The following is a 14,914-nucleotide window of genomic DNA, read 5'->3' as shown; positions in this document are numbered from 1 at the left end:
GCAAGGCGGAGTCGGCCAAATAGATTTGTCGATTGTTTAGAGGGCAATTGCGACTACGTCACCGGCATCTAACGTGTCGTTTATTTCACTTTGTCATTTCCGTCGTTTTTCCCATTACTCACTATCGGCCACCGCCCGCGTCCACCTTCAGTTCATTCTTTACCTTATTGTGCCGCGGTACCGCGAGGTCACTTGAGAAGGATGTAATTCCCGCGTAGGGGAGAGTGGGCTCCCTTGAGCCATACGGGGTCCAATGTGACAGTGCGAGTTTTCTGTATTAACGTTCTGCAAAATAGTGACGGTGGGTATGAAAACTTTCGTTTTCAAAACATATAACTTCCATCAAAAAATCATGCCGAAATAAGCATATATACCTTAGTTAAAAGCAGATATGTAATTGAAGCCTTGCAAAGTAAATTTTTACTTGTCATAACTTTTTGATATGTATGGATTTCTAAGAATTCTACAGTTAAAAAAAAAGTTATAAGACGTTCGTCGGGATCTAGGTTCAATACCAAAGTGCGTACAAAAACGTTTAATTGTTTTGTATATCTGAAATATTTACGATAAATAATACCAATGTTCAGTGGGGTCCAATGTGACGCAGGTTGATGGGGTCCTTTGTGCCACGCTTACAGAACTACGCTTATTTTCTCTTTTTTTTCACCCTTTAGTTACAGATCACATGTAATCGAGTCGCTGTGAGGCTTTGTTTTCAGTTTTCAATTAGATCTCTTCTATGTGTCACAGAATACCCTACCTTTTACATTACATGTCACAGTGTACCCTACGCTATGGCTCAATCGACCCCACGCTTTTGGTCCACTGTGAAAAAAACGCAGCATTTCGAAATATCATTATTTTTGCCAAATGTTTCTGAAAATTTACTTCTTAAATCATTTACAAACAAAGTTTATTATATTAAACATCGAATAGTTTATATTATATTATATTTATATTATAATCATTTATATTATAATGAAGTTATTAAAAATTATTTTTAATGTGATTTGAAAAAACGTGGTTCAAGGGTGCCCACTCTCCCCTACTCCCGCTCCGAGGTATTCCATCGATCTATTTGCTCGGCGGCTGGTAGAGAAAGCTCGGAGCATATACGTTGCGAGAGCGCGGTAATCCAAAATTCGCCCGCGCCCAATTTGCACGCGAGATTAAGCACGCGGGAAAGCGGTCATCGCGTCTGTTGTTGCGGGTTTATCATGAAATATTACGCACGCTCGCTATGGAGAAATTGCGTCGCGATGTTGACGGAATATGACGGACGCGCGTGGGGGGGAGGGGGGGGAGAAAAAAAAAGAAAATAAAATTGCCCGTAAAACCGCGGGCGTCAGATCCCTTTACCCACCATTTACATCCGAAACGTTTCGAGCGAAACAATCCGAGAGATTGGACGACAGTTTGTTACACCGTTATAAAATCATGCTCGCCGTGTTCTTCTTTTATTTTTGTTACTAACAATATCTAAGTAATAATCGCCGCGCCGAGAATTCACGAGATTGGCGATCGAGCTCACGCGCGAGCGACGCGCTGAAAGGCAAACAAATTGCTCAACAAGGAACTACAAAGACCATTTTGCACGATCTAAAATTTTACGCGAAAAAATTTTAGCTTAAATTTTTGGTATATTACGCAGGATCTTTTATCTCTTAAAGATTTTATTCTATTTTTTATATGATAGACATAAAATTATGAATAAAATTCTGTTGCACATTCGACTGCAAATTATAGTTTACGGATCTAAGCGCTTCGAGAAGAGAAATGCACGAGGGAGAAATTTACATTGACGTGACACGGAGAGAAACAAGAGCCAGCATGGGTAGTATAAATTGCGAGCATTTGCTGATTCCAGCAGAAAGAATAAATATAACGGCACGACTATTTTTTGTTGCGCCTCAAATTAAATTTGATGTGACACAGCTAACTGCTCTCTGGTACTGTAAAAGAAAATCGTCGACAAATCTACAGGATGCTTCACGATGGTTCTAAGGCACTTTGCGTAATGAAAATAATAACAAATTGATGAAAGCACTCGCGCATTTGTTATACGATAAGCAGTTTACTAAAACTTTAAATCTGCGTAAGAGGTTTACGCTCGGAAGAGAAATTTAGAGCATTTTAACTCGTGTGATCCAGTATCTTTACTTATTCAAGCGAGTTCTTGATTTGTACAGAATTTATAACGCCTTCAAATAGTTAAATATGAATTGTTAAACGTTTTTACTATCTTTGAATACGATTCTTTTTTGCTACATTACATGTAAATTTCATAAAGGAAAGTACATGTATTATCACCTCCTATATATAGGAAATATCTTAAAAATGTATAAGGTATTCCAGAGATTAATTAGAATCGAAAATCCTGATACAAAAGTCTCGAAGTCGGTACCGGTCTATAATTGGATTTTTATTCTTTTGATTTTCACTGATTCTCACTGAATTTAATATGAAACGAGCACAATAATTGATCGTACTTCCAAGAACTTGGCGAGAAATCCAAATTACTTGTTTCAGAATCAAACGCAAGAAGTCTGCTAAAAGATTTAAGAGACAATCGGACATTTCTATGACTTGCTACAAAACGCTTATCATGCTTATTGTTTGTTGTAACTTTTACATTTACGCACAATGACACCGATATCAAATTAATATTTATTTTATTTTAATTTTATATGCATCAGCATATAAAATCAAGACAACTTGGCTATCGCATCGATTTGCATAATATTATGAGTGACATTTAGACCGATTGAGCGATACAGTAATATCTCAATTTCCAGAATTACTCGACAGATTATTAATTTTCTGTTACATAATATTATTAAATTAATCATTACGTTTAACTAACATTGTATTACTCTACAAAACCGTAAATTTTTTATCATAAATATATAATTATATGATGCTGACATAAATGTGACACGTTAAAAAGTTTTTTTTTAACTGTTGTGAGAACAATTAAAATCGTTTTAAAAAAATAAATATATCTTTTCTAATCTTAGCGTATATGTGTGTGTCTAATACTAATTCGCTATAATGTCACGCTTTGCTATAAGAAACGAATCACCTTAATCGAATGGCGCTTAATCCGTTAGCCGGTTAGCCGAATAGGTTTTTCATTGAAATTTCGGCCTCAGGTGTGGTGAAAAGCAATGCTGACAAGGTTCGCACAGCTCCAATCCACCTCTTGCTAGCCTCGCGAATATCCAAGCTTACTGACACTGAACGAATACGAGAGAAAAGGGGGCGGATAATGGATTTCTAAGGACACCGAACGACGAGGTGGACGGAATTGAAGCCTCGCCTCGGTTTGATTAACGTTGCCCTTTCAACGTGCATTATAATTCTATTCCCAATAAGAAGATAATCATCAATACTCCACAAGAGTCACGTCTGTTTTGGTAAAATTAATATTGTTAAGATAAAACTTTAAAGCGCGATTATAATTGGGAGTTGATTCTGACATTGCACGTTGACACTTTATTCGTGGATTATAGTTCAAACTCCTTTCTGTTTCTGTATATATCACCAGTCTCTCGCGTATTATACGCATACGTATTATATTAGAAAAGTAATTAATTTCGCCCTCAAAATTGCTCTCTATAAGGAAGCGGTAGTTGTGCGAGCAAACGAGAGAAAGAGGAAATTACGCTCCTAACGTGAATAAACGTCCCTTTGGTCATCTCGATCTCTTTCCGCTACTTATTTTCTGACACACGAACGGAACAGTTTTAACCAGACATCACGATGAAAGAAAAGAGAAATCGGAATAGAGCAGAGTGAGCAAAAAAATTTGGTTTGAAGTAAAAATTGATTGCCTTTATTCCTAGAAAATTCATCTTTCTGCCCGCAATTTTGTTACTTCCTGTTTCACCAATAATTGCGATATTTCTGTATTTCAAAAAGTTTAGCCCGCAAATAAATTCAGCGCACAGCAAATATTGAACTAGGAGTCACGTAATTATAATTAGTCTTAAGTGACGAGTATTGATTTTTGTAACATACATCAAAGGTACATGAAGATAAAATTCACTAAACGATCCAATTGCAATCTGATAGCGTGTCACGCTTCCGGTGGCTAATGGCAAAGTTTTTCAATTACAGGACACGATATTAAGAGAATAGCTATCTACACTCCCGAAGATGAGAAACTGATAATGAACTGTCCAGGATGTGAGGCTACAAGATGGCCCGGAGGGCAAGTACCAGCGGCTCGTAGAGTCTTCCGGTACGTATTATCAGCGTTATCACTCTTGATTGAACCGTTTATCGTTATTAGGTAAATCAAATTTTGATTTAATTGATCATCCTATTTGCATGTTGATAAATTGACGTGTCTAATCTAAATACTTGAGTAATCATATTTGAAGAGTTCGATGTAATAAAACACTGAAAGGTATTAGCACTGCTCGTCGCGCATATTTTCATTACGTCTGATTTTATTGTTACACGGAAAGAACGGTTTTCCTGAAGTATCTAAAAATTTAACTAGATACAGATCTGAAAATAATTTTGTTGCACCATCAAAATAATTATAGTAGATCGCTGATGTATGATGATAATGCTGTAAAAAATTTTGACACTTTAGCAATCAGTTTGAGTGTTCTACATAATTATTTTGTAGCAACAAAATTATTTTCAGATCTGTATCTAGCTGAATTTTTAGATACTTCCGCAAAACCGTTCTTTCCGTGTACAATCTGAATTTAATAAAGCGGAATCAAGATTGATCTAATCTTTCCATGCCAAAGAGGTGTTGATGAAATAATCACCGACTACGTATGGAATATCTCAAATCATCGCCACCGTCAAATATTTAGCTAGTTTCGACGCACGTTTGCATACGGCAATAATTCGACAACGATAATTACAGCTTGTAGCGAGTTAGCGTAAATGTATTGTACATACAGCAATAACGGTATAGCAATTATAACGTCGCGGAGCACCGTATTAAATTAATTTATGCCGCTCGATAATTCATCAAGTTCGAGGGTAACAGGCGGAGTGATCGAGTTTGTTATTATTGCACACAGATTACGAATGGTGACAGTGGCACCTGCCGCGTTTCTCGCTATCACCTGCATCGCCAGCGTCGGTGTCACATTAGCGCTCGCTTTTCTGGCCTTTAATCTTCACTTTCGCAAGCACAAGTAAGTTCGATATTCAATACAAACAACGTATCGTCATACAATTGATAAAATAAAGAATATCACAGAAGAGCTCATGGAACATCTAAATGATTTTATTACAATATTTATACTCAGTGCAAATACGCTCTCTGAACGTTTATCGATTATTTTTAAAAAAGAAAAGAAAGAAATTGATGTGGAATAATTTTAGTGAGTGTAGAGGTATATGCAACGTCGTCGATTTTACGAATCAAAATAAATGAAGACAGCTCACTTATGGGGGATATCGCGCTTGTTACGTACCCATGAATCTGTATGCAAATCGTTACGATATATCACTCAAGTCCATTATTCCTGGATATTGGCAGAAGCATAAAACTGTCGAGCCCGAGGCTGAATAACATGGCAGCGGTTGGTTGCGGCCTGGTCTACGGTGCCGTTATACTTTTGGGACTGGACGACGCCACGCTGCCCGACAGCGATGGTTATTATCCTACAGTGTGCAAGGTGATTAACACCCATTACGAGGAATTAACGTCCTCGACGACGCGATCAATATTATCGGTGTCGATTTGACTTATATACAATGTATGCTAACGTTCCGCAGTAATCCCGGACGCTTTGCATTAAAAACATTACGTTAAAGGTGCGTTTTATTTTTAAACAAATCGGACCTGAGGATCTCTTTGAGAAAAGTGATTGAAGTTGGGGAAAAACGCGGTTTTTTTTACACGCAATAATAACGATGGAATTATCACTGATTGGTCGAGAATTATACAAATGCGCGATAACTATATACGCATTTTACATGTTTTCTCAGCGATCATTACAAAATGCTCGTTCCTTATAATATTTCGCAATTGCAATAAATGCTCTCTTCTAAAGACAATAAGGATAACATGTGCCGTTCGTTTCTTATCAACAGGCAAGAGTGTATTTGCTGTCGGCCGGCTTCTCCCTGGCTTTCGGCTCGATGTTCACAAAGACTTATCGGGTACACAGAATCTTCACGAGAAGCCGGAGCGGGGTCGTCAAGAACAAGGTTAGCGACATGCGAACAATAATTTTCCGCTTCCCCATTCCGAAAGGCGACACGTAACGTGATCAGACGCAAAACCAATATTTGTGAAAAGTTATACGCGCTTCCGCGCGCTCGCGGAATCGATGCCAAATTTGTAAATCACAGTTATCGCTTCGTGCTTTTCAGCTGCTCCAGGATACCCAGCTGATATTCTTAATCTGCATGCTTCTGGTGATCGACGTCGTCGTGGTGACCCTGTGGGTGATTCTCGACCCGATGCAACGTCACCTGCAGAATCTTACCCTGGAGATAAGCCCGCAGGATCGGGGAGTGGTGTATCAGCCCCAGGTAAAACCAGCGCGGAACGCATGCGGGACTCGCGTCTGTCATTTCCAGGCGTTATTTTGTCATTTCCAGGAGGCTATATATGGCCCGAATGTCACGGTTACGCTACAGTAATTATCGTTAACGACCCACGACCAATTAACTCGTGCCTTTATTTGCCTTTGCACAGGTGGAGGTGTGCCGTTCGCAGCATACGAACGGCTGGTTAAGCGCTCTCTACGTTTACAAAGGTTTATTACTCGTAGTCGGGGTCTACATGGCCTGGGAAACAAGGTGAGCTTAGAGATAAAGACGTTTCCAAGTCCGTTGATATTGCAAAGCAGGCCAGCTCCCCCGATAATAGAGATTAATCTATTGCATACTTTATACCGCGCGTTTTGATAGCGAGACAGCTATTAATTTCTCGAACATCTGTATAATTCCCGCAGGAAATGTCGCTACAATTCTGTTTATCCTTTGATTGATCGTAAGCGGTTTAAATAAAATAGTTCGTCGAGAGAAATGTCACATTCCTTCCGTTAGAGCTAAAGTCAGGTTGCATCATCGAACAGCACGCCAGTTCGCATGGAGATATACACGAGCGAATCGCTGATGATTTCAGGCACGTAAAGATTCCAGCCCTAAACGACTCGCAATACATCGGTATGAGCGTGTACTTCGTAGTAATCACGTCGGGCATCGTCGTAGTGCTAGCCAACCTGATGCCCGATCGCGCGACCCTGGCCTTTGTCACGATCACTGCCCTGATTCTGGCCTCGACCACGGCAACCCTGGCTCTCCTCTTCCTGCCCCAACTGGCGAATATCCTGGCGGGGGAGAGGGCCGACCCGGTCGTGCAGAGTCTCGGTCTCAAGATCGAGTGCAACACGCGTAGATTCGTTACCGACGACAGAAGGTGAGTGTGACCGGCGAGAATCGTCTTCGCGACTAACGCGAAAGTGAAGATAACAGAAAATCAAGAGTCGCGCGGGAGAAAAGACAGTAAAAAAGCAATGGTATCGTTCTATACGAGGTTCTATAAGTTCTCACTGCGGGAGATAATCGATGATGCGGATCGACCTCCAAGACGATATCCTTTTATATCTCGTTTACCGGCTAGAATTTCCTCGCGTTCTTTCTGCGGATGCTGACGGAGAACTCGCATTGCGTCGTACGATTATCTGGCAACAAACACATCCGTTTCGCAAATAAAATGTTTGCGAAATTAAGTGGCGATTGAGTTGCTGCGTTATTTGCTACTGAACGACCCGAGCAAAATGGAAGACTTGGTTTACGTTTCTGTCGCACTAAAATCTACATCTTATACGTACTTTTATATCGACAAATTTCTAAACATAGCGTACGATATAAGAACACATTCATATATATGCCATAAATATGATCTTATATCGCACGTTATATGTTTAGGAATTTATCGATATAAAAGTACGTATGAGATGTAGATGTTAATTAAATGTACGTATAGGATGTTTGCGTCTGTGAAAATTGTCTAAATAATTAAAAATTTGGCATTCCTTTAAAAGCAATAATCGTATTTTGAACAATAGGGAACTGCAATATCGCGTGGAGGTGCAAAACCGAGTTTATCGTCGTGAGATGGCACAGCTGGAACTGGAATTGGCCAGATTAGAGAAGCAATTGGCGCAGGAGCCGGTGGAGCCGTCGCGCACTTCATCAAGCGCCTCGATCCCGCAACGAAATCCAAGTATCGGGGGCGGTTTACCTCTATTGTTGCTCAGTGTCCTGCCGCCGGTTATTCCTCGAGCCAGCTGGCCCTCCGCGGATTCGTCCGGTAAGTGTAAATCGCGGCATCGCGATACGGAGATTCGCCGTGCAAAAACACAACTCTATTCCAATCTTCACTCGACTAAGGCCCAGTTCAACAGTGGCTAGTTAGCTTAACTAGTAGTTAACTCTCACTCTCCGTCTCTAACTAAACTTTGAGTTAAAAAGAGACAGGGAGTGAGAGTTAACTACTAGTTAAGCTAACTGGCCACTGTTGAACTGGGCCTAAAACGTTTGGATTTATTTTGAACGTCCAATCTTCGTGACTTCGTTGAATCGATCCTTCTTAAAGTACAGTTAGACAAATAGCTGTCGCGATTTGTCTAACTATACTAATCGCGACAGCTATCATATATTTGTCTAACTGTACCTTAAAAGCTACCGTAACGTCTTTGCGTATTACGTAGAAAAAAGTAACATAATATTGATTGGCCGACAGAGTCGATTCATATATGTGGCATTCTACGGAACGATAAATTGACTTTTATCATTCTAAACTTGGAAACTATAAGGTTCGCATTGATTCTATGAAGGACCGAAACCTTCTTCGTCGAAATACATTATTTATTATAAAAAAAAAACGTGAAGTTGAAGTTTGCTTGATGTAAATAACGTAAAGGTGCAACTGACAGGTCGAAACGAAAGCACCGGAAGACAGGAATAGACGTGTCAAAACTTGCACGACGAATCGAGCTTTTGCTACCAGGAAAGAAGGAAGGAACCATAAGTATTAATGTTTTTTTCTCGCTTCGTCGTTCTCTTTTTCTGTCGATCAGATGTCCGAGGAAGGTGACAGAAATCCCTTTATTGCACGAAAATTGCCTGAAAAACGTTTACTCGCGCTCGCCTGCCTGAGTTGAAGCGTGAGGAAAGAGTTCGCGAGATTTAGAAGACGTTAATGTAGCAGGAATAAGCGTCTCATTTAAATTCTTTCTCGAGATTTCCCCTGTTTCATAAATTAGATTTGACGAACCGATTATCGCTTCCACAGAGAAATGTAACATATATATGCATGCCCAAATTTAGTACTCGAAACACTATCGCGGGAATTAGGTGTACAAAAACACATTTCTGAAGCTTTGTATATATAACAATAAGCTTAATTTGTATATAACGCGAAACAAAAACTTAACAAGGCAAAGTAGCAATAGTCAATCCTCTTTAAAATAGAGTTTTAGAAGTATATTTAACTTTAGACTCGATCAACAGTCGTATGTACAAGGCCATGTCGAGTAGCTGTAGGTGTTCAATCCCGCAGAGAGAGGAATAAGTCCCTTTCCATTCTCATTTTAACCGATCTATTTTTTTTTTATACAGATCGCATGGACAAAATGCAATAATCACTCGCGATTATTTTATTCGCTCGTGTCGTCGCGACGCGCGGAAAACACGTGTGCGCCTCGTAATTGATTTTATTTATTTCTATAGAACAAAGGGAAACTTTCCTCGAAAACTCGCCGCCTCACTTTGCCATTTGCAGCGCAAATACCCCCATATTTGCGCTCCGATAATTCACCGACGGCGACACACCGCGCCGGCGGAGCGCAAGACATATGTATCGAGTACCCTGCGTGTTCTCCGCGCGTGTACCAGCAATTATCGTTAGCATCAACTTGACCGTGATCGCGAGAACATCAATTGAGTGTTATTCGCGGGCAAGAGAGCTCGCTGGTCGAAGATGGTTGATGGGTTTCCGCAGTACGCATATCGATCCTCGTTTCGGGATTTCGCATTACACTCGTGTCTCCAAAATCCCGGAGAGACCTCTCGATAAGTCCAGACAATTCCGCACACGAGTAGGTACGCCGTACGCCGAGTACGAGTACGAGTCTGCACGCCGACTGCCATGCACGTTCCACCCCAATATTTCTGAATATCTACCGTGGCCGAATCGAACGAGGTCAAAGGCTGCGCGCATCGGTTTATGTGTATGTGTATGCATGCACACGGGGTGTTCTCTCTCATGCACCACTGAGAACCGCGAATGCTTTGAAAAGTTTTGAAACCGTTTTTTTCGGAAAAAGACGATCCAGCGACCCAATTTCGCGCACGCGCGCGAATATCGCTTCCCTATTTGAATGCAAGTTGGCTATTGATATTAACGCAATTCGCGCTTTAATTATATATATAAGATTTTTCAGAAAGGAGAGAGAGAGAGAGAGATGACTCGTGTTGGGAAAAAAAAATGTAACCACAATTTTTATTACGGAAATATTAGTTTCTGATCTATCAATTAAGATATTGTCGCGGGAAAAATATAATTCTTCGCTAATGATATGAGATACCCATCAGTATACATCCCTGCATTACGTAAATTACATACTGCAATGTGTACATGATATATGACGTACTCGCCACATATCGCAATATGTTCGCGTACTGAAACTCAGATGACGGAAATATTTAGTAATTATCGATCTCAAGTTCCTTCATATGTCAAGGTATCTGCACTGTCACTATTTGAAACGAACGAACATATGCCTCGCAAGCTGATTAAAGATGCGAATCTTTGTGCGCTTTCTGCTAACTTTGGACTTCACATAACTTACAATTCGCAATATTATCACTCTTTAGTAGATAATTATAACAAAGATTTCGAATAGTATAGTATGTTAGAAAATGTTTCAGCTTGTCGTTCTAAAAATGCACGAGAAAGAAGGCTAGCCAGACACGTCTTAACATTTTACTACTACGAGAGACATATATACATATCTCTTCCCTCCTTCTTCTTCTATTCTAAAGACGATTTTCATCCTGAAGCTGCAGTCGTAATCTGATTAGGACGTTACACGGGATTAAGAGAACACTGATCTCAATATGGAGCAAAAATTTGGAGCAGTTGCGTCGCGACAAATCTGAGATGAACGATTGTCTAGTCAGCGATATTGTATTATTAATGTTTGGAGATCAAGATATAGTATCTGTCGCTTTAAATGAATAACGCAAATCGATTAAAGTAGGTATAAAAAGATTTCTGGTTCGTGTTCTCGAAGAATTATCATTCTTTTGGGATAATGAAGGAATAATATTCCCTGTTGTGCGCGCGCGCGGACATTCATTGGATTCATGACTCACTTCCGCATAAATGTCGTCTGAATTCGCACGTGCTTTCGCTCGTGCGAAATGCCGACGGCTAGGCGGAGATCCAGGCTCCAATAATGCGCGTCCATCATTTAATGATCGCTCGACACACAATGGTGGTTTCGCGTCATATACGAGTTTGGCCCTTGTTGAAATTAGGCATACGTCGCGGTACCGTAGCATTTAGCAGTCAACCGGACCTGGAGCCGGGCGATCCCAGACAAAGCCTGGCCGACCTTTACAAGCTACACCGTCGCCGGGAGACCGAGGGACCGAACCGGCTGGGCGTTTTTCAACGACTCTTCAGTCTCTTCGGCAGCAGGCCGAGCAGCAGGAAAACCTCCACAGCGTCGTTCGGCGGTAAGAGAAAAAGCGTCGGAGAATAAAAGAATAAAGACACTTTACACCTTAAAGCGATGTGATATAGACACGATTTAACTGTATATGTATATATTGCTACGTCAGAAGCGAGTAAATTTCTCTCACAAAGGAACATTTTTACAAAAGCACGTAACAACCACGGCAGGAAATTTAAGATAAAGGTAAAAAATGAGAGAATTGGGTCCGTCCGCGTATTACATCGAAATAATTTTGCTTTTTGCTCAATCGTGAAATTTTCACTTGCGAGAAGTAAATGTAAATTATTTAGATTCGATGCACATTGCGGTCTATAATCGTACCTAAATTGACAGGGAGGAAGAGGGGAAGAGAAGTTATTGCGTATTATATTATATAACATATAATATTGTAGGTTTCGTATTTTGATAAATAAATGTGGTTTATATTTTGCGTTCAGATCTCGCATTTCCTATAATTCATCCGCGTATTTAATATGCCGCTTACATTATCTTCATTAGGAGTCGCGTCGGCGCTTCGCGTCCATATGGGCTACATCGCTGGTTTAGTGCCCGGCGCGAAAGCTGCCTCTACTTGCCAGGTGGATGCCCAAGGCACTCACTCGCCTCACACACGATGCGGTTCAGGACCAATAATTAGCATCACTAGCGAGGAAGACCGTAGGTTGAGCCTTGGGTTACGTCGCAAGGAAAGTAGCGAGCCTAAAGTAAATTTCAGCTTACCGCCACGTAAGTGACCTGACCTCGACATATTAAATTTTAATTAAATACACGCATGTATTATGTTTAACATTTTTGCCTTTACACAAATATATCTAGTGCGTCGCAGTTTTACGGCTTCCGTAACTTCATTCGTTTATTATAGTTTATATTTAATTAATACAAAAATATCGTTTTCTCTCTCAAAAAGAGAAAGGAAAAATACAGTCCTAAATGTCTTTTTTTATTGCGTAATACATCTTGCAATAAATTCATTCAAAGATGTTTTGAAGAGAAAGCTATTAAATTTGAACACTGCGATGTTGAAAATATTTCAGAGACGAGCACAAGTCAGTCGTCCTCTCGAGAGAAGATACGCGGCTCGCCTCGGTTTCCTCATCGAATTATCCCGGCGAACAGCTTAAGCGCTATCGCACAAGGTACGTCGATCACGAGACCGCATCGTTGGCACTCGATGGACGACGCGATGAAACCAAAGGTTACCCAAACAACGTCTCGTGGCTCGTGCAGTCCCAATTCCGACGTATGGACCACGAGCGAGATCAAGGTTTCTTTCGGCGAGTTGGACAGTACTGTCAGAGCCAAGAAACCACCGGACTCCTTAGCCCTGATTACCGCCGTAGACTCGAAGATGAGTCCAGTCGATACGAGACTGGGCAGTGATCTGAGGAAATTGTTCAGAGAGAACGACAGCGAAGAGGCAGTCAGTCCCGCCGAACACGAACTGAAGACGACGCGGTCGAGTTCGTCGTCCTCCTCGTCCCCGAAGATAATCGGTCCCACTAGCCATTCCGTACCCTTAAAGAACGATTCCACCCCAGAGACTCGATGCGATACCGTTTTGAACTTCCGTCAAGAATCGAGACCTCGTCCGACGAGCCCAGTGATTTCGGTGGTCGACATGGATAACCCAGGGGAGGAATCGAACGCTGATGCCGACAGTCGTGTCGATACTTCCTGCGAAAAGAAGCCATCGACTTCTGTAACGTAAAATATTGTGCACGTGATCGTAACAAATTTGTCTAAATGGTATAAAGTTTATTAAAGTTTAAGAGAGAGAGAGAGGAAAGATGTATCAGGGTGAAAAAACGTTGATTTTTTCGTGTTCCACTCGCAACGCCTAATATTTCAAAGTCCTTCCGAAAGTGGGACAACGATTCTATCGAAATTCCTAATTACCGTAGTCGCTTAGACAATCTAAAACAAATTGAAAATCTCTATTTAGATGTTTCGTGTGATAGACGAAGGAATATTGTCATGCAGGCGCATGATAATAAGAGATAATTAAAGCAATTACGGGCGCGTTATTGACTAAGATTTTCGCAACAGAGTCTGTATGCAATACATGAGGATTATACATATAATAACAATAAAATATAGCACATATTAGGTAGTTTTAAATTAATAGTTCAAAAACCGGGTACCTAGATCTTTCGATAGTCAATTCACAATTCAACGTTAAATAATGGCAATGTTGTTTATTAATTAACGTTATAATTGATTATTTACTAAGTGTTACGCATGATTCAATGCTGTGCAGTGGAACGCTGTAAAATCGACACTGTCAATGCAATATAGATCACCAAAGACAATATAGACACCCGGCTCAACTTGTCGCGAGAGTTGACTTTATTCGTGCTCAAATCAATAAGCGAAACAGTGTACGTCATGATCGTGCGGAGACTCCACAAAGTGTCGTGCGTGTAAATATATAGGTTTCTTGTTCGCGTAAATGCCCAAATGCGAGGATCATGGACCAATCGCAATGTATAATCTCAAACATGTGTGTTCGCTAGAAACTGTGCCAAAAAAAAAGAGAAAAAAGAAAAGCAAATTTTAAGACCCGTAAGAGTATACGTTTGTCTTGAAGGATTATAAAAGGGACCAATGCTTATACGATATCCTTCTCAATATTATCTTGCGATGAAATGAGTTCGCTGTAATCTTGGCCCTAAATGTAAGTTGCATCGTAAAAAAAATATTGTTTTCGAAAGTACTTACATTAAAGTTTTATCTTGCGCGATAACGATGAAGAAGAATAATGGAGATCAAAAAGGGAAACTTTAGTATCACTTTAAAGTACTTGATTTATAATCGATAACATATTCACTGGATATTTGAAAATATTTCAGAGAAGACAAACTGTAAATACCCTTACGGGACTGCAATCAAAGTGTTCAGTGCCCCAAACCTTTTCTCTAGTACCTGCGCTCATGTGCAATGAAATATATATCTGCTCGAAGTAAAGCGATTTAAAATAAGAATGCCATGTTTTGTTTGTAACATGCGTGAAACGTACCGATATTTTCATGCCACCGAGTATTAAACGTATAAATATGTAGATAAGGCAAATGGTGAGGAGACATATTTCTGCGAAAAGGTTTCCTTCCGAAGTCTTGCTATCCGACTGGTTTAACTCGGATATCTCGATGTGTCAATCAATAAAAAAACTTTATCGATTA

General features: G+C 40.3%; 1 protein-coding gene across 4 annotated transcripts in view; it reads left to right on the top strand.

The window, feature by feature from the left end:
- Positions 1-14,816, top strand: part of Gaba-b-r3 (gamma-aminobutyric acid type B receptor subunit 3) — a 71,915-nt gene extending 57,099 nt beyond the window's left edge. The window contains exons 9-19 of one of the 4 annotated variants that reach the window (XM_077420128.1): positions 4,120-4,243; positions 5,049-5,165; positions 5,513-5,651; positions 6,070-6,186; positions 6,352-6,513; positions 6,680-6,783; positions 7,112-7,405; positions 8,058-8,302; positions 11,536-11,736; positions 12,234-12,461; positions 12,770-14,816. In XM_077420128.1, coding sequence (XP_077276254.1) covers positions 4,120-4,243; positions 5,049-5,165; positions 5,513-5,651; positions 6,070-6,186; positions 6,352-6,513; positions 6,680-6,783; positions 7,112-7,405; positions 8,058-8,302; positions 11,536-11,736; positions 12,234-12,461; positions 12,770-13,443 — 2,405 coding nt within the window. In that variant the 3' untranslated portion in view covers positions 13,444-14,816. Of the gene's footprint in view, positions 1-4,119; positions 4,244-5,048; positions 5,166-5,512; positions 5,652-6,069; positions 6,187-6,351; positions 6,514-6,679; positions 6,784-7,111; positions 7,406-8,057; positions 8,303-8,927; positions 10,449-11,535; positions 11,737-12,233; positions 12,462-12,769 lie in introns of those variants that run through there. The other 3 variants (XM_077420129.1, XM_077420131.1, XM_077420130.1) reach the window with 3 other exon arrangements.
- Positions 14,817-14,914: the final 98 nt, after the last annotated feature.

The sequence above is a fragment of the Temnothorax americanus genome, unplaced genomic scaffold, assembly GCF_048541705.1.
Source record: "Temnothorax americanus isolate GAGA-0224 unplaced genomic scaffold, ASM4854170v1 Scaffold6, whole genome shotgun sequence".
NCBI classification, from domain to species: Eukaryota; Metazoa; Arthropoda; class Insecta; order Hymenoptera; family Formicidae; genus Temnothorax; species Temnothorax americanus.
This window is presented reverse-complemented; position numbering and strand designations above follow the sequence as displayed.